This window comes from Saimiri boliviensis, chromosome 10 (genome assembly GCF_048565385.1).
Source record: "Saimiri boliviensis isolate mSaiBol1 chromosome 10, mSaiBol1.pri, whole genome shotgun sequence".
Classification (NCBI taxonomy): domain Eukaryota; kingdom Metazoa; phylum Chordata; class Mammalia; order Primates; family Cebidae; genus Saimiri; species Saimiri boliviensis.
The window spans coordinates 98384700-98405164 of record NC_133458.1 but is presented as its reverse complement, the minus strand read 5'-3'; the positions used below and the strand labels follow the sequence as shown (position 1 = coordinate 98405164).

General features: G+C 43.1%; 1 protein-coding gene across 9 annotated transcripts in view; it reads left to right on the top strand.

The window, feature by feature from the left end:
* Positions 1–20465, top strand: part of PDE1C (phosphodiesterase 1C) — a 572342-nt gene that overhangs the window by 195045 nt on the left and 356832 nt on the right. The window contains exon 1 of one of the 9 annotated variants that reach the window (XM_074379664.1): positions 10476–17446. The exons of the other annotated variants lie outside the window; for them this stretch is intronic. Coding sequence (XP_074235765.1) covers positions 17316–17446 — 131 coding nt within the window. The 5' untranslated portion in view covers positions 10476–17315. Of the gene's footprint in view, positions 1–10475; positions 17447–20465 lie in introns of those variants that run through there. 9 annotated transcript variants of the gene reach the window in all.

Here is a 20465-nt window from a genome sequence, read left to right as displayed (position 1 = left end):
GTACTGTGGTCCCATGTTTAGCAAGGGGGTTCAGTGTGGGAAGTGACATCACATATGACCAAAACATTCAATGGGTCTGATCTACTGTGCTATGTGAAAATTCCATTAGTTATAGATGTTGAATTCAATTAACCTTTTTTTTTTTTTTTTTTTTTTTGAGATCGAGTCTTGCTCTGACACCAGGCTGGAGTGCAGTGGTGCAATCTCAGTTCACTGCAACCTCCACCTCCCGGTTCAAGTGATTCTTCCACCTCAGCCTCCCAAGTAGCTGGGACTACAGGCACATGCCGCAATGCCTGGCTAATTTTTGTATTTTTTGGTAGAGATGGGGTTTCATCATGTTGGTCAGGATGGTCTCAATCACTTGACCTCATGATCCGCCTGCCTTGGCCTCTTAAAGTGCTGGGATTACAGGCATGAGCCACCATGTCTGGCTGAATCAACCCTTTCTTACAGACATGTTTGTCCAATCCTTTTTTTTCTCAGGCACATTTGTTTGAATACTAGGGAAAACATGGAAACACATCTGGTCTTTAGTCAGAGTGGAGTTTGGGTCTAAATTGTTCATCAAAGAGAAATTAAGGAGCAGGAAAACAGGTGTGTACATATCTGTGTGTTTGCATGTCTGCATATAGGTACACATGGTGATCTCCCACTTTGCCTCAGATACCACTTGGTGTTTCTAGATTATTTGTTGGGCTTTCTTTTTCTGGTAAGTAGGTGGGTTATGAAAGAGTCAGTCTAAATTAAAGGGGAAGGCCGATCAGTGTTTGACTCTAAAGGCATTTACACTGCCTTAGCCAGGACTGAAGTCATTACATGGCTTTCTGAAAAATTCAAGTAAAGTATCATCTTTACTTTTTTCTTAATTTAGTAGAGATTGGTAGCTTAAAGCATATGGCATGAGTATGTAATTTAAGGGAAAGTAGATTAATATGCCACAAGGCAAAAGTTTAATTTATGGCACTGGATGACTAATGGGAGCAACTAGAACTATGGATTTATTTTTCTATCAAACGTAGCAGCATTTATACCACTTACTTTTGCAAATGAGAAATTCTTCCTTAGAAATGTCATAGTAAGACAGCCTGGAGTTCATTGGGACATATAGAAATGTAGATTTCCTTCATTCTTCCCTTCCTTCCTTTTTTCTATTCTGTCAATAAAAACTGAAAAGCTCCCATGCACTACCTATGCTATACTAGACACCTGGGCATGGGATGGAGTCTAAGGGGCTCTTCTCTGCCACAGATTCACTTGCCGTGGTGATAAGCATATTACCAAAGAATTTTTCAATGTGAGTATAATTGATAGTTTGAAGTAGAAAACGGGGGGTGTAGAAGGTAGAACAACGCTTTTATGTTGGTGATGCTGACGACGAGGGGTGGGGGCATCGGAAAGTGAAGATCACAGAGGAGCTCACTGAAGGGGTGATCACTGAGTTAGGCTGAAGGAAAAGTCAGAGTAAACCAGAGGAATGTGTACCCATGTTGGGAGTGGGTGTCAGGGGAGAGGAGGCCTGGCAGGGACCTCTGGCCTGGTGAAAGAGCATATGTAAAGGCACGGTGGATGAGGCACTTGATCAAAGGCAAATTATTACAGTCTAGAAAAAGTAAGAGTGATGGGAGATAAGGAGGCTGGAATTGTAGGCATGGGGGGACTTCTTTGCCATGCCCAGGAGTTCAGACTTTGTTTTGCAGACAAGAGGAATCCAGAGGGGTAGATTTGTTGGTTTTGTAATAGGTTAGTATCTGTTTATCAAACCCTATAATGTACAAGGACTTGTACAGATGTGCAAAAGATGCCAAAAATTGTTAAATGTTAGAGGTGAAAAGGACCTGAAATATCACTTAATCCAACATTTTTCTTGTAGATGACAACATTAACATGGAGGAGTAAGACATAGGTAAACAGAGTGCTTGGAGGATCAGCACACCGTTATGTATAGGAAGTTCTTAGAAGTAACATCATGTTTCCTCATTCTCCTGAGGGTTCTTTATAGTGGCAAAGATAACATTTCCTTCTGTGGGTACTTTTTTTAATTGAAAGCAAATAATCTGTGTATAACTTTCTTTTTCAGAAGACAAACCCTTTTGGGGGGTCTGGCTTATTTAGTGTGTTTTACTTTATTTGTTTCATGTTTACCTAACAATATTTGTAAATCTGTCTACTTTTGTTCTGTCTTTTCTGTGTACTGTGTTCTGTAACCACTGTTGCTATAGCAAATTTTCAGGATAATTCACTGCTTTCCCCTCAACATTTTAAAGTTATTTATTTTTATTGTGGCAAAATATATATAACATAAAATTTACTATTTTAACCCTTTAGAATATACAATTCAATATCATTCAGTCCATTCACGTTGTTGTGCAACCATCACCACCATGCGTCTTCAGAACTTTAAAAATCATCCTAAACTGAGACTCCTGCCCTCCTCCTCAGCCCTGGGCAACCACCATGCTTCTTTCTTTTCCTACAAATCCTCATATTTTAAATCAAAAATTTCAAATATATAGTCAAGGTGGTAGACGAGAGAAGATGGGGATGATCCCAGAGGAAATTACTCAAAGGTTTACTGGAGGTCCAAGATACATAAATCTGGACGCACCCTAGGAAGTCCGCAGGGTACATAAACAAAAACCCAGCAAAACAGAGACTTAGTCCAACTAAATCTCTCCAACCTAATAAAGTAAAAAGAGTAACAGCTTTGGAATCAGCTAAATGTGGATTGTCAGTCCAGGTGTCCTGTGTGTCTATCTTTCTACTTATCCTTCTTTACTTTGATTCATGAAGGATTTGATGTGGCTTGCAAGAACACAAAGAAAAAAAAAAAAGAAATTAAATTTAATCCATGAGCAGGGATTGTGTTAAGATCATTTGAATTTGAGTTTCCTATTATTTTTAATGAAGGACAAATACAATAACTTACATGATTTCTCTGTCCCTAAAGAGAAAGGCTCACCAAAGTCATATAACCTTGGGCAAATTACTTAACTTTTGGGAACCATATCTATAAAATGGAGAATATAAATAATTACCAACCTCAGCGTTGTGGTGACAATTATGTGAGTTTATGTCTTTAAAGATATATGTGGGCACAGTGTGTGGCACATGGACACTCAGCAATTATTAGCACCTTTCCTTATTCTGTGACTTGTGCTCCTACCAAGAATACCATAGGATGACAGCTTACTTTCGTTAATCTCATTAATTGAGGTTTTAGTGCTTCTAGCAACTATGCTTTTCTGTTTACCTACCCATTTCCCTGTGTGACTCTCAGTTGCACATTTTTATTAGTGCTGGCTGAGGTTAGCTAGGAGGCTTCATTATTTTTCATTCTAAAATGCACCAACAAGGTAAGGTTATATTATTAAAACAAAGTAAAACAAAACATTCCCCTCAACATGGGATGCTTTCTCTAGAGGCTTAGAGCATTTATAGTTCTTCAAATGTTGGCAATGAAGTTGGAGCCATGATTTACGGACCTTTGGGGGCCAGTCAGTGAGCAGCAGACAAAATTGGTGAAGTTTATTCCAGCTGGGTTATTGAATGTTTCCTCCGATTATTTAGGCATCTGAGCACTGGAGTTGGGTTGTCATTTGGCATTCCAGCGTGCCATTTGGCACTCTGGTCTTCTGACAGCCCCAAATTCCAGATTTACTTAACCTAGTTAATACGGTAGCTATATTTAGCTGTCATAATGGTTAATTTTCTGTGTCACCTTGACTAGCCCATGAAGTGCCTGGACATCTGGCCAAATACTGTTCTGACTCTGTCTGGGAGGGTGTTTCTGGATGAGATTAACTTTTCAGTCAGTAAACTGAGTAATGCAAATTGCCCTTCCTCATGCAGATGGGTCTCATCCAGTAAACTAAAGATCTCAATAGAACAAAAAGGCTGAGTAAGGCAGAAAACTTCTCTTTCCTGATTTAACTGGGACATTGGCCTTTTCTGGTCTTTGGATTTGGATGGAAATATTAGCTCTTCTTGAGTCTTGAGCCTGCTGGCATTCGGCCTGGACTACCACCAGTGGTGGTGACCTGTTTGTCCATTGCAGATCTGGGGACCTCTCATCTTCTATAATCTTGTGAACCAATTTGTTACAATAAATCTCTTTATGGCTCACTTTCTGTCTGTCTGTCTGTCTGTCTATATATCTATCTATCGTGAACCAATTTGTTATAATAAATCTCTTTAGGACTAACTTTCTGTCTGTCTGTCTGTCTGTCTGTCTGTCTGTCTGTCTGTCTATATATCTATCTATCTAGTCTCTATCTATCTGTCTAGTCTCTGTCTGTCTGACTGTCTGTCTCCTACTGGTTCGGTTTCTCTGGAGAACCTTAACTAATACAAATTTGTCTTGGACCAGGACATATACCAGAGCTTGCAACAGGACGATTGCTTCTATATAAATAGAGCATATGTTATGTTCATAAGACATAGTGAGGTGTTTTCCATGCCATAGAAAAATAACAATTTTAAAACATGTTTTAATTGCTTATTATTATGTAATAGTGTTCATATAATTCTTAATACAGCCCCAAAAGGCAGATTTAGAACCGATGAATAGCAGCAGAGCCAGGATTTGAACCTATGTATATCGAATTCCTAATCCTATACTCTTTCCATCATGATAATATTGACAAGATGTCAGGGGAAATGAACAGTTTATTCCCTTGACAACATTTTATGCACTTTATGGCCCTACAACTAAGGATTTGAGAAGTTTGTTTTGGAGATACTTTAAGATTTTCTGTTTAGCGTTCTGTTGTCTGACTTCACCCTCTGATGTGGGATGTAAGAAACATTTTCCAAAACCCACTAGTACTTCCTCTCCCTGGCTTTGGTTGAAGTGCACCGCCTGCCTAGTGACTGAATGAGCATGAAGGTAGAGCGCAGTTCCCAAAGTTATGCTGGCAGCACATCAGTGCTTCAAGATGATCCACTAAAGGCAGGAGGGCTGAATGGGGTTTTCCATGGTCCATGAAGTCTAGGAAACACTGAGTACTGTACCCTATTTTAGAGGTTCATAATATGGTGGAGCAAGTTAAAGCTCTCAGATGTCATGTAGCAAAGATACCCTCTTAATATTTTGTAACCTGGCATTTTATTTGAGCAAAGGCCTTGTTTGTGATGCCAATAACTAATTCTATGCAACATAATATTATGGGAAATACCGGGCTAAGCACGGGGTCAGTTTTGGAGACTGGTACCTGTTTAGGCTGGAGGGGAGCCAGGTGTGAGGGAGCTCACATCATTCTGTAAGTAGACTGCTTATTCTGGAGGCAGTCTACTTACAGATTGGTTCATTTAGGTGTAGTTTGGGGTGAAGGCCTGGACGATATATTTACATCTGCATAGGGATGGTCAGTGTGTAAGGCACCCTGTTTCTCAAGTTCAGGAAACAGAGAAGCTCCCCGGCAGCAGCTTTCTAATTCTGTAAACTAAATTGATAAGGATTGCCCATGCTAAAAGCATCATATTGGGTATATTGAAAGGATGAAGAAAAGCCACACATATATTTGAGGCCCAAAGTGGACTGGAGAAATATAATAAGAACTTTGTGTCCCTCTTGGCATTCCCTTGGTCCAGGTCTGGGCTGGTATGATTCTAGCCAACCCATATATCTCTCTGCAGCTGCGCACTTAGTAACAGAGGACGAACCACTTTTAGCAAGCTAGGCTGCTAAGCGTGACACATCTCGAATGCCATTGTCTGGAAGGAAGGGACTGAGGATGAAGGTAGGATTCCGCATCCACCCATAGAAGGGTGCTGGAGCTGCCAGTCATGGGCACACAACCTGATTGCTGTCTGACTTCACACTGTTTTTCCCTCTGACAAGGGTCTGCCCCTCATCAGAAATGCCGATAGTGGGATGTTTGGTTTCTTTCAGTCTTCGGCAAACTGAGCATGGAAAATTCTTTTTGAGAAGCAGGCCTATTTTTTGTAATGAAATAGGATGATTCAGCAAGCATTTATTACAAATTTCCTATATGTTTTAGAGGACACATTGAGTCTGACCTTGGCCATCAAGGAGTTAATTTATAGTCTCGAGGGGCAATTGCTCTCTCCAGAAATAAGGACCATAAATTAGTGGAAAGATATGCAGATCTTAGCAGGGGCTGGGAGAGGGCACAAGGAGGAGTGTCCCCAATAGTGGGGAAGAGGAAGGTGTAGCTAGAGGCCAGAGCTGCGAAGGAGCTGCTCATGCCAAGGGAATTCCAAGCAGCATGGTTGGAGGTTAGACAAAGTTGCAGAACTGGTGAGGAGAGAAGATGGGGGACAAGGCAAAGACCTCCTTTGTGCCGTGCTATGTATCTGGGACTTCATCCTATGAGTAATAGGAAGCCACTGAAAGCCTTAAAGCCAGAAGCCCATCATCACATTCACTGCTGACTGGAGCCCTGGACTCTTCCCTGGAGAGATGAGGGGGTCCTTGCACAAACAGGTAAAGAAATAATGACAGGGTTTGGGACTCAGATATAGTTGTATGGTTGGCACTCTCTTAGCCACTCTGGGGCTGTTTGCTTACCTGCTTAACAATAACTGCTGCTTCTCTTTCACTGCAGTTTGCCAAGTTGTTCTGAAATCATGCATGCGAACTTGTTTAGCAGTAAAGGGAGAAGGAACTTAAAGTAGTAAAAATCCACATACCCTCCGCTACAGTCAAACAAAATATCATGTGCTTCCTCATGTTCTTACAAGTACGAAATTTCCCTCTTCCCTCGTTAAAGAATTGGAAGAGAGTATGACTAAAGGTAAGGGGTTGAGTTCTTGTTGTTGGTTTTTGAGAGGTGGTGAGCTGGAGACAACTCTGGAGAGGAGAGCATCTCTTCACTACTCTTTGTAGCATCTCTTCCCTACTCTCTATTAAGTGCCATCATGTTGGTAGCTTGGAATTGGCTATGGTGGGAGTATTTACACTGCAGGTATCAGCAAATGCTACAAATAAGAGTTTCATCCCCCACCTCCAGTCTTGAGAACCAGTTGTTAGACATTTACCAGCACACAACTACCATGGGGGGCACTTGCATGAGCAAGCGAGTGCTAGGCAGAGTGGCTCACAATTCCTGCTAGAGAAGGAGGAGCCCTTTACCATCTATTCCTGGGTCAGAATGATTTATTCAACCTTCTCCTTTTTTAGGTGTTATCCCTGAGATTAAGAGGTGATCCGGAGGGGTGTGCCTTCCTGTGCTCCTGGCCTGTGGAGAGAGGTGTAGAGTAGGCCTATCTGGTGCGGAGCTCACCCTGGCAGCACTATCCCAAAGCACACAGCAGCTTTCATCAAGGGCCTCTGGCCCCTGGCACAGCTGGGCTAGCGGCACAGAGCCACAGGATCCAGGGCAACACTTCAACTGTTTTGGCTTATTTTCTGCTCCTAGTTTCTTTGATCAAGTCACTGGATGATAAAGAAGTGAATAATGTTTTCTATGATGTCTATTACAGTCTCTGTCTCCAGGACACCATGCCCGTGAGACTCCATGAAGACAGGGCCCTTTGCCAATTGATAAAGTCATGTAAAGATAATAGCCCCAAGCATGGCCCAATGTTGGCATAAATGTTTGTGGGAGGAATGCATGAGCAGGGCTAGTCAATGGTGCAACTCAGGCTCTGGAGAAGCAACGCCATGTTTCTAAGCAGCTGAATCTTATCCCAAGCCACTGAATTCATTGATATTCCCTCAGCAAGATACTGGGCAGGAGTCCTTGGGTAAATGAATCAGCAGTATAAATTATAATGACCAAAGCAGGAGATGCAGTTGACGTTTTGCAACTTTGCATCTGTTTGCTAACAGATGCAAAAGAGAATGGGATTTTGGAAACACAAGTGTCAAGCTTGCTTTGAGAGTCAGCTGAAGGAGGTGATCCTGGTGTGGGGTTGAATGTTTGGGAAAATGGGGATTAGTGTTCTGCTGTAAATTCTCACCAAGGACTCCAGTCTTGTGACTGTAGAAGACTGGAGATTAGCTGGCTGGGAAAGAGCTTGCTCTTCTGAAGGGTGAACCCTCTAGGCAGTCATTCTACATACCCTTCTACTTATTATTGAAATGACTTCATTTTCTGTGTGCTACTTGAGTTTAACAAGACAGGTAGGGCAATCCTCTTGCCTTGGTTTGCCAGAGACTTTCTTGCATTTAAACCTGAAAATCCCATGAACCTTCTTAGTCCCCAGCAGACAGGACAGACTGTCACCTTAGAGACAGCTGTGGTGAAAGCTGTACTTTGAAGTTTGACATCTATACTGACTAGTGGCTCACTTTGGGCCAACTGCTTACCCTCTTTAAACTTTCCCTAGGCAAAAAGGAAAAAGCAATGCTGAATTCACAACTACACGTTGTGTAGATTCAGCAAGACAATGCTGGTAAGAATACTCAACACAGTGCCTTGCACACAGAAGATGTGCAATACATTTTTTTCTTACAAAACTGTTTCGGGCAACTATGTTGCCTGAAAGCAACTAAGTGGGAGACTTTTCCTCTGCAAAATCTTTGGTAATTTCTACTTTAACCTCCTGCAGACTTATCTTCCTGGCTGAGCAGTGGGATCTGGAAGGGACTTCCAGATTTACTCTTGATTGTGTCCAGAGCTGATGGCTCAACATGGGCCTGGCAGCCTAGGCCAGCCAGAAATGCCTGTATTTTTTTATGCAGAGATCAGGGGACAGGGGAGAGAAGCCCTGACCTGTCATCCTTGGTGTCAGATTTGGGTCACCGGGAAATCAGCATCTGCCCAGATCTCCTAGCTTTAGAAAGCTGTTTGAGCCCTCGGGGTTTAGTGACCAGTAGGGCTAGGTCCAGGTAACCCAGCATCCAGGAGTGCGGGAGAAAAGATTATGCAGCCTTCAACACAAAGGGAGGGAACATTTCAAAGCACACGCTTTCCAAAGCTTGCCTCACAATACTCAAATGCAATGAAAAACATGCTCTTTAAGGAACTCTTTTCCTTTCTCTTTTCTCACAGGCTACACAGAGTATGCATCTCTCTCTCTCATGAACAAAAGGATCCATCTTTGGAAACTGCAAAAGATCCTATTGTTTCTCTAAGGTAGGCCTTGGGGCCTTGGGAATCAGCCATCAGGATTCTTTCCTCTTAGAAGATAGGGATGAGCCTGAACATGGTTGGTTTTGTTCCTTGGGCCAAAAACCTTGGAGTCATCCTTAAGTCTGCCCTTCTTTCACATATCCAGAATAAACTTCTCTCCACCTTCATAGCTGCCCCCTGGCTGAGCCACCACCATCTTTTTCCTGGGAACTAGATGTTGCCTCCTACCTGGACTTTCCCCTCCTCCCCTTGCCCCATCATGGTCGATTCTCAACCCAGCAGCCACAGTGGTCTTTATAAACGAAAGTCACATCGTGTCCCTGCTCTGCTCTGTCTTACAATGAGTCCTCATTTCACTCTGAGTAAAAGAAGCCCACACCTTTGCAATGACTGGAGAGGTAATGGTTTTTGCTTAGCCCGCATTTTCTCTCCAACCTCATTTATTATTACTCTCCACTGGCTCTTCCAGCTCCAGGTACATTAACCACCTTGTTTCTTGAGGCACCAGCTAATACTTCTGCATTTGAGGCTTGTTCCTATGGAGCCAGCTGCTGCCCCTTCCTGACTTACTCTTCTGCTCACTTGCTCACCTCCTTTGAGTATTTGCTCCCATCTCACCTTCTTGATGAGGCCAACTCTGACCATCCTGATCATTATTGCAACGTGTCTTTCCTGCTCCATATACTCCCAGTCCCTGACCTTACTTTGCATTTTTTTTCCCACAGCTCTGGTCACAAACGTAGCATACAATTTGGTTATTATGTTCATGTCTTTCACTTAGTCTAAGATTACATCCAAAGTTCATTGAGGCACCGGGGAAAGTTGCATGGAAGGACTTGAGTTCAAATTCCACCTCTCCCATTTATTCCCTTTCTGATTTGTATAAGTTACTTAACATTCTAGAGGCTCAGTTTCCTCATCTACAAAATACTAGTAATTCATTCAATAAGTATTCAATAAGCACTATTGCTATGAAAGGCATGGAGATAGAGAGGTGAATATGAAAGGCACAGTCCTTGCTGTTATGCAATTGTAAAGAGGATGTAATGCAAGAACACATATAACATGCCTGGTAGAAAACAAGGCATATATTTGGTGCTCATTAAATAGTTCCCTTTTTGAAGAACATCTTCTGTTAGTTATCTCTCCCTTTTAGTTTATGCCATTTTCTTCTAGTGCTAAAAAGAGCAAACTAGGTTAGCACACACATCACATGCACACGTGTGTGCTGGCTTGCACGTCATTGAACTGTAGTAGGATTTTAGGGGAAAATAGCTTTTGGATGGGCTCCAGGAGGGTCCAAGAGCCTCATATATATATATATATATATATATATATATATATATATGTATATATACATATATATATATATATACACACACACACACACACATATGTGCAAATCATAGTATAACCTATTTCATTTAAATAGGTAGAGACAAAGTTTATAACTTTTAGCAGATTTTTAAAGGGTGTCCTTAATCCATCCATGAAAGTTTAAAACCTTTCCCAAACCTCATGATTGGTCTGCTGTTCTGGGTTTTCCTAAACAATGATTTGAAGTGGAAACTCTGAAATGATGATTAATTCCAGAGTGGAAGAAGGGTTTTTGGCTGACATTGGTGCTGAGCCCCCTGCTTCCTGGGTGGTGAGAAGAAAGCCTGTGCATGTCAAGGTCATTGCCTTCCGAGTCCCTGGTACTGCTGGAATTTAGAGGCTTGCCCCCATGCCGATAAAACCGCCCCTGAGATGGCTGCGAAGGCAGCATAAAAAATGTAAGCACAGGTGTTAGGAATGCTTCATTAATCTAGGGTGAGCACAGATCACAGAGGGCAGAGCCCTTCAGGCACTCAGCATAATTCTGTGCTCTGATTTGGGAAGCCTGTGAAAAGGACTGTCCCTAAGGGAGATAAATGTGGCAGTGTTGTTATTTTACTATTAATTTCATTTATATTATTAACAATAAGCCTTCTGGCTCACTTAGCTACATGCATTATTTTCAGCTGTGTAATATTTAATCCCAGCTCCCCGTCTTCATTTCCATGCATTGTATCGGGAAAACATTTCCTTTGATTTCTTGCATCTCTCACAAGATGCAAGAAATAAAAACCTAGATATAAGAAACAGGATAAGTTTAAAAGACAAGAAAATGGTACCAAGAAACTAGTTTGTCCTGCCTTAGTGAAGCAAGGGAGAAACACTTTTACTGTGGTCTCTTGACTCTTTGTGGAGAGAAGGGAAAATACTGTTGAGGCAAAAACAAGAAAATGGATTGTGGTGATAGAGGAGTTTCCCAGGTCTGTGATTCGTAGGGTTTCTTGTCTGGGGTCCCTGACTCTGCTTCCAAGATTCCATGTGTTGCTCAGCATGCTTGGACGTTTTATTTTGGCCATTGGAAACCCTTGTGAAGAGAGCATCGCCTCCCTGTGAAAGCTATGCAGTACATACTCCCTGAGATCTTGGGAACCGTTATAGCATGGCCCATGCAGACCCTCAAATGAATGATTGAAGCAGTTCCTATAATGAGAACTGCAGGCTCCTTTTTATTTTAGCATTGCCACTGTCTGCACTTGTAGCCTTGGACTGGTGATTTCCTCTCTGCTTTGTCTCCTCATCCTTAAATCTTTAAAGCTGCTTAAAGATAGCTTGAAGTGGTTGTTAATTGCAAAGTCATAGTACCATCGTCAGAGGGCTTTGAGTCTGAGGGCTGTTTGTTGATCAGACACGTAGAGCTAGCCTCTCAACTGGCACCAAAAATACCTACTTCTGAGAGGCACCAGGGTTCTGTAGGTAGGTGACAGGCTTTAGTTCAAATCCAGTTTTGCTGCTTATTATGTGACCTTGATCAAGTTACTTAAAGCTTCTGTGTGAGGATTTTCTAGGATATCGTGCTTGCAAAACAAGTAGTACATACAACATAGCAAAAATAAAATAGTATCATACTTCTATTACTACTACTGCAAGTGTTGGTAACAGTATTTATGTTTGGGGAAAAAAGAGACTTTGGGATATACCTTCTGGATACCATCCAGGGTTAAACCTGCCCTTTCAGTAGCAGTGATAGCTCTGTCCACACATGGCCTTTGAGAGCTATATTTTGGCAACTGTTCAATTACTCAGATAGCTGAAAAATATATCAGCCATGTGCCCCAGTGCATTATTGATGTTGGCTGTTTTCTTTCAGCTGCATTGCACAATCCTTGTCTGTTGAGAACAAGAAGGGTATTCTCTCTTGTGTCCCTTGGAGGCAAGCTAGAGTGCCATCCTGCTCCAAAACATTCCTTCCCTTCAAAGGTGAAAAGCATGAGTCACATCTGGTCATCCCCGTAGGTTATTTCCTTGCAGCCTCTCCTCGGAGCTGCTTTTCCCTGCAGCATTTCACGGGTGATTAAAGACAGGCGAGTGGCTCCCTGGAATGAGGTCAGAACTGCTGGCAAAGAGAAGGATTTTCCTCTGCTTTGCAAACACCCAGCAACGTCACAGAGCCTTGGGAGCGCTATCAATTGCAATTGCTGCCAGCAAAGCGCCGTCTGATGGGATATTGATTTGGCTCCGTGGGTAGCAGTAGCTGGGACAAATGGGGCCTTCTTGCCGCTGCAGGGCTCTGGCCGCCTTGGTGGACTAGGCAGGTTAGAAAAGCCTGGCCCCAAATGCTTGTGAATGGCAAGTGAGGTGGGCTCAGCCAGCAGATTGGTATTTCAGGCAGCACAAACGGATGCAGTGTGAGGCAGCTGCCAGGATACCCAGAATCATGCCTTCAAACGTACTTTTGAAGAGCAAACTCTGATAAGCTCTTAAATTTAAACACCTGCTTAACTGATATATTAAAAAAGTCCAATCACTGCATTTTCAGAATTCTTTTTGCCTTGAAATGTTCTGCAGCTTTTTTTTTTGAGTGTTTTTTTTCTTTATGTTTTAAGTGATTTATGAGGATGCATTTATTACTAGTGGTTTTCAGTACGAGACAGTAGTGGTGGAATGACATGCTGTTCAGATTTATAATAAAGTTGAATGATGTAAGTTTTCCTGCCAATGTTTTGACATAAACACATTTTCATTTTGATGTGAACGTTGCTTCTAAAAGCCATAATTATTAAATAAATCTCCCGAGGTCACCAGTGGTCAATGACCAGGCCTCTATCAATAAATCCTTAACCAAGTTGGATTTCACTGTGGAAGACAGGGGTTTTGAAAAGGTCATGGGTTAAAATTTCCTCTCTTACCAACTAATTCCAGCATACTGTTTGAGACAGATGAATCTGGCAATAAATGAACAGAAAAAGTGGTCAAAAGTCTCAGGTAAATAGCAGCATCCTTAGGAACTGCGAAATACTGTTCTGACAGAATGATTGGATTCTGATAGATTGAATTCTGTATAGAATAGGAGTATAGGAAATATCCCATTATCAGTAGGAAACTCCATGACAAATGAGCCTGATTTCAGCACGGAACGCAGTGGGTACTTCTGCTGTGTTATATGAATGAGTGAGAATGGGACCGATTTTCACAAATGCTCTTTATGCCTGGGTGGGGGAGGGAAAGTATTAAATGAAATATTTCTTTAAAAAAAAGACTCTGATTGATTCAGAAGGCTCTGTTGGCTTTGCCCATAGTGAAGGCAGAATGGTTTCTAACAGGGTCTTAATTGACTTGACAGGAACTATTTTCAAGGACTCAGCACTCTTTACTTTCAGTGCTTTTGTTAAAATTCCCAGTGCTTCTGTTAAAATTCCCAGTGCTTCCTAAATCCCATTGAGTAGAATAATTTTCATTTCTTCGTTTACATTTAACTAAGGCAGCAGGGAAGCCACGTAGCTCTACGTGTGAGAGTCCACCTGTTTCCATGGCTGTACTGGCAGCACATAAGCAGTTTGAGAGTCTTTTGCTAAGATTGGCTTTCCATGTTAATTACTTTTAAATTGTGTCCATAAGTTTCCATGCCTCTCCATAAATCAAGTCCCATTCCATGTTTCATAGAAGCCAGTTTATATCTCAGGAGTAGAAATATATGCACATGTCAACTTCTGATGGGCCTGTCTGCAAGTGAAGGATTATGGGCCGAATCACAGTGCCTTCAGGGTCTGTTTTATTAGCATGAATCTGTTAAAAATGTGTGTGGAAGGCATTCTTAGATAGGCTATTCTTTTATTCTCCTGGGTCATAAAATCCTTTCACTTCTGAGAATCACAGGGGCTAGCATGAACCATTTAGATGTCCCCAAGGACGATTTTGAGAACACTTTCAGGAGTAGTTAATATCTCTCATTCCCTTTGTGAGCTGAGTCGCGTGAAAAGTAACATTTCACTTACCTGGATGGTGCAAGGAACAGTAATTCTCTGCCAGATAACTGAAAAGTGCAGCTATCAAATAATTGAAAGTCAACCCTTTAAGCACTGAAAAGTAACTCTGGGCAGTGCTTTTTGCTTTTCCCCGAGTAGCCCCATATCTTCAGGTCTGGTAGGATACTCAAGTTTGTTTCCATGTCTGAGGTTTGCTCTTTGAGTATAATGTATGTGCCAGGAATCACTAACCTTGTACCATAAATGAAATAAGTTTCACAGTCCTTGCCTGAGAAGACCAATTGGTCATTGGTCAATTGGTGTGTTAGGCATGGGGGGTTGGAGGGAAGGTCAGGGGGACAGCAGACAGTGGTGAACAAGACCTTTGTGACCTCTGCCCTCCAGGAGACTATAGTTGAATGGGTCCCTGGGTTCTTCCCTTGTCCCCACCCACCTGCCTCCTGACTTCATCACAGGCCCCTCTCCCCTTGCCACATGGCTTCTGCCACAACTTACCTCCTTCTTTTTTTTTTTTTGAGACAGAGTCTCACTCTTGTCGCCCAGGCTGGAGTGCAATGGTACGATCTTGGCTCACTGCAGCCTCTGCCCCCCCAGTTCAAGTGATTCTCCTGCCTCAGCCTCCTGAGCAGCTGGAATTACAGGCGCCCACCACCATGGGCGGCTAATTTATTTATTTATTTATTTTATTTTTGTATTTTTAGTAGAAATGTGGTTTCACTATGTTGGCCAGGCTAGTCTCAAACTCCTGACCTTGTGATCTTCCCACCTCCGCCTCCCAAAGGGTTGGTATTACAGGCATGAGCCAATACCACGCCCGGCCAACTTAGCTCCATCTAAGCCCTTCAACTCCAAAAGGTTCTCCCTGCTTCAGAACCTTTGCAGAAGTTGTTCCCTCGTCAGAAATATTTTCCTCCTTCTCTTGTCTGTTACCTGGCTGTCTCCTTTTCCTTCAGGTCTTAGTTCAAATGTCACCTGCTTGTAGAGGCCGTCTGTGACCACTTGTATGTATTAAAGATGGCTGCAAATATCTGTGTCACTCCCTCCCCACACCCTGCATCAAGAGGTGGGGTTTATTTCTTCTGTCGAATCAGGGCTAGCCCTGTGATTGCTTTAACCAACCCAGTACAGCAGAAGGGATGTTGTGCCAGTCCTAGGCCTAGCCTGTAAGAGGATTGGCCAGTTCTGCTTCTCCACTCTGGGCACACTTGCACTTGCAATCTAGCTGCCATATACAGGAGCCTAATCTAGCTACATGGTGAGATCACGAGGAGAAATCATGTGGAGAAAGACAGAGGTCGCAGCCTTTGAGCTGTCCCTGCCAAAGTACCAGACATGTGAGTGAAACCGAATTGGATAGTCTAACCCGACTTGCCATCTGGTTACTGCTGCATGGCAGACCCCAAACAAGACCAACGGAAGAACTACCTGCCAACCCACAGGATCGTGAGAGAGAAAAACTGGTTGTTTTAAAAAGCCACTATAATTTGAGGATAGTTTGTTACACAGCAACATAGCTGAAATGCCACCCTATTTATAAATAAATCCCATCCTTTTTGTTCTCTGCACTGCACCCTGTTTTTCTTTTCAGTACCCTTTACCTTTGCAATGATGTACCTGTTGTTTTATAATCTGTTTAGTATCGGTTTTCCCAGTTAGATTGAAGATCCATGGTGCAAAACTGGAGTATTTTAATTAACCATGGCATACCTAGTATCACAGAGCGTGTAGCACATAGTAGGCACTTAGCCAATGTTAGTTGAATGAATTTAAAAGATTCCAGTGTTTATTTGCTTTGTGAGATTATTTTCCCCCAGATAACAGAGATAAGAATCTGTAAATCTTCACCTTTGGTGGCCTTTCAAAAACAACCTGCACAAATCCTGTTTTTAAATCCTTCTTTGCAAATCAAACTTCCACTTTGCATCTCCTACACACCTGTTCAATAAATTTTAATGCTTCCCTATTGGCAAGAGTATAAAGCCTTAGCATTTTCTTTTCTTTTTTTTTTTGAGGGAGAGAGAGAGAGAGAGAGAGAGAGAGAGAGAGATTGAGAGACTTGCTCTGTTGCCCAGGCTGCAGTGCAATGGTGTGATCATGGCTGACTGCAGCCTTGACCCTTGGGCTCAAGCAATCCTTCCACCTTAGCCTTTCTAGTAGCCAGGGCCGCAGGTGTGTGCCACCACACCTGGCCAATTTAAATTTTTTTTTCTGTAGAGACAGGGTCTTCCCATGTTGCCCAGGCTGCTCTCCAACTCCTAGCCTCATGAGATCCTCTTGCCTCAGCCTTGCAAAGTGCTGGGGTTATAGGTGTGAGCTACCATGCCCAGCCAAGCCTAAGCTTTAATGCGGCAGTCCACGCCCCTTCCATCTGCATATCCAGCCTTTGCTCAGTGTTCTTTTCTTGACCCTCTCATACCCATCACGTCAGGTTCTTTGTTATTATCTGGGCTGCTGGGCATTGTTCCACTTTCCTGGAGCCTTTCTTCTCTAGTTCTACCAATTCCCCAAGAGACCACCTTTCTTCAAGACATGTTTACCAACAGCCTATGATTTTTAGGGGGCATCTCTTCTTAACTGAGCAAACTATTGATCTAATCCTCGGCTGGAAGTGGGAGCCATTCTTGATCCCACAGAAGAAAGTTTAGAGACAATGGAGCACTGGCCTGGGAGTTCAGGGACATCGCTTCTGGCCCCAGCTCTGCCACTAACTTGTGCAGTGACTTCATATGATTGAGCTGCTCATTCCTTATCTGAAGAATGAGGAGCTTGGGTAAAGATCCCTTTCAGCTCTGAGGTTTTTCCATATTCAAATTTGCTTTACAGTGATAGGAAGAACAACCCGCTGATTTATGTACATTTGGGTCAGAATTTGGCTGGCTTGTAGCATCAGCAGTTTTACGTGAACAACAATTTCAATTTCATTAGTACAGCCAAGTTTATTCTGCTGGGTTGGCAGTGTGTTCTGAGAGGCAGAATGGCCACAGAGCCAGAAGTCAGGAGGCCTGCACTGTCCTGTTTCCCTGCCGCTACCTGGAGGAGAGGAGACCAGCCCGGGGGAAGCCGGCAGGCCTCTTGGACCTTCGCCACCTCGTTTCTAACCTGGAGGTAATAATAATAATTATAATGTGTTTCATTCACTTCAGGGTTGTTTTGAGGGGTTAATGTATGTGATAGAGCAATGACTTGATAGGTCATTATCAAAATGTAACTGAAACAAAATTATTGGTATATCTATTTAGTAAGATAATACAGGCTTTTTCTATTTATCATGGGTGCTCTGCCCACCCCTAGACCACTGCATAATGTTCCAGTTTCCATTCCCTTGTGTCCTGCCGGATGGATGAGATGGAGGAGGAGCTATTTTATAAGAACCTCCAACGTACAAGGCACTGGTCATATGTTATTTATTTATTTAGAGTCAGAGTCCTGCTCTGTCACCAGAGTACAGTGGTGCGATCTCAGCTCATTGTAACCTCTGCCTCCCGAGTTCAAATGATTCTCCTGCCTCAGCCTCACGAGTTGCTGGGATTATAGGCGTGTGCCACCACGCCCAGCTATTTTTTTGTATTTTTAATAGAGATGGAGTTACACCATGTTGGCCAGGCTGGTCTTGAACTCCTGATCTCAGGCAATCCACCTGCCTTGGCCTCCCAAAATGCTGGGATTACAGGTGTGAGCCACGACACCTGGCCCTGTTTTTTTAATTTTATTTATTTCATTTTTTTTTAAGCTCCTTACAACATTCTTCCTCATAAGGAAGAATTGTATTATTGACTGGGATTTTTTTTAGTTGTCAGTAACATAAATCTGACTCAAACTTGTTTAAGTTAAAAAAAATGGGTGGGTTACATTTATTTGGTTCATATAACCTAAAAGTCAATGGGTATTCTGACTTTAGGAATAGCAGGATCAAGGGGCTCAATGAATCCTTTCACATTTTTTCCCCTTTGTCTCTCCAGTTCTTCTATCTGCTTTTCTCTGTGTTGATGTCATTTTTTTTTTTCTTTTTCTTTTTTTGACATGGCATCTAGCTCTGTTGCCCAGGCTGGAGTGTAGTGGCATGATCTCAGCTCACTGCAACCAACCTCCGCCTCCTGGTTCAAGTGATTCTTGTGCCTCAGCGTCCTGAGCAGCTGGGATTATAAGCGTGTGCCACCACGCCCAACTAATTTTTGTATTTTTTATAGAGATGGGGTTTTGCCATGTTGGCCAGACTGGTCTTGAACTCTTGACCTCAAGTGATCTGCCTTCCTCAGCCTCCCAAAGTGCTGTGATTACAGGCATGAGTTACTGCTCCCAGCCCTCATGTCATTTTTCTGGTACATTCTCTCTACATGGTGGAAAAGATAACCCCATGGCTAAGACAACTTCAGGCCATATGGCTTGTTTTCTCCGAGAACAGAGAAATAGACCATCTCTCTCCTGTGGCCACATCAAATCTCTTACAAGAACTGGATCGGCTCCAGTCACATGTCAGTCACTCTGTTCACGGGGATGGGATTAAATGGTTCTGGTTGGACAATCTAGATTATGTCTATTTTAGTCAAATCTGGCCTGGAGGGCCAGGCTCAGGTTTTCCTGCAGCTTTTTTTGGTCCACGAAAATCTTAGTCCAGGCTAGACTAACCATGCCTCTGTTGATGGAACATTAGGGTATGTGAGCATTGGAAAGGGATCCAGAAGTCACTGAGCCCAACCCAGCCATGGCCAAAGAAGAGAAGGATCTTGTCCCCGGTGGCATGGTGAGGCAGTACCCCTCCAAGTCCTGTCCTTTGCCTGTGCCACCTCTATTGGGAGGATTACCTGAGCTGCTTCTATCGGAACAACGGGAGGATCCTGGCAGAGAGAGGGGTAGAAACTGTGGGTCGCATGCAGGCTACATCAGCCTGCCCCTGAGCTGCCCTATCTCTTCCATCTCTTTCTCTTCTCACCTCTCTGGGCCACTACTTGGTCATAAAGTTGAGATTCTGGCCGTTCAGAGCCCCATTTTAGATGGGGGTTTTAGTGGGGGTACCTCAGGGCTTAGCCAGTCCTCTGCCTTTTCTTTTACCTCTGTTTTATAGGGAAGGTGGTTCCCAAGACAGAGTCTGCCCCAAATTATAAAATCAAACAGAAAAGACGTCAGAGGGAGAAGCAGGGTGACAGTGTCGCCAAAGAGGCCTCTTTCTCCGCAAAGGAAGCCAGTGAGAGAGAACAGCCTCTGTTGACAGAACACTATGGGGGCCGCCTCACAACTGGTGTGGGCGGGAAGAAGGGGCCGCTGTGCCTGGCGGTGCTACTTCTGATGCCCTAAATGTGTCTCTAGAATTTCCCCCTCAGCAGACTCTCTTCATGATGCCACTGCCAAGTCGTGATAAATGGATCAAGGGCACAGGCTGGCTTCATGGAGGTCAAAGCAAGTAGTCATCATCTCATAGATGGAAGAAAAAAAGCTTTGCTTTTTCTGATTTTGCCTATTTTCCTTTTTCTACTCTTCCTTGTTTGTAAGCTGAGGAACTTGTTTGCATTTGGTCACTGGATTTCTCTTCTGCAGCCCTGGTTATCATTTGCACCATAGTTGTTGCATGCTCCTGTGGCAGGTTCCTGGAGAGCTGTGCACAATGCCCTTGGCATACTCAGGGCAGCAGGTACCCTTCACATGTGGCCATGCCTCCCACTGTATAGATGCACCCATAGCTCCCTGATATCTATAGGAGAGAGTCCACACTTTTCCAATGACAACAAGAGTCTGGCTGACCCTTCCAGCATTTTCTCTTTCTGGAAAAAAAGTCATTCACAGTCAACCACACAAAAACTGTTCATGAATTGCAGGACACCCCACTCCTTATCACATTTCTGTGTCTCTTTTCATGCAGCGGCCTCTTTCTGGAATCACCTGCCTCCACCTACATTTCATTGCAAACAATTTCTACTCCATACATTTTCAAGGTCCAGTTCAAATGTCACCTTCACTATGAAGCCTTCCCAGTTTCCCCACAGCATGAATGCCCCCCTCATCTGCTGCTGCTCCTCTCTCTGCCTTCTCTATTATATACTTCTTTATTCTAGAGACTTTGTGTGTCTGCAGGGAGGGGGTATAGCAAAGGCAAAAGAAAATGAGCTTTGCCTTCTGGTCTTAGTTTGGA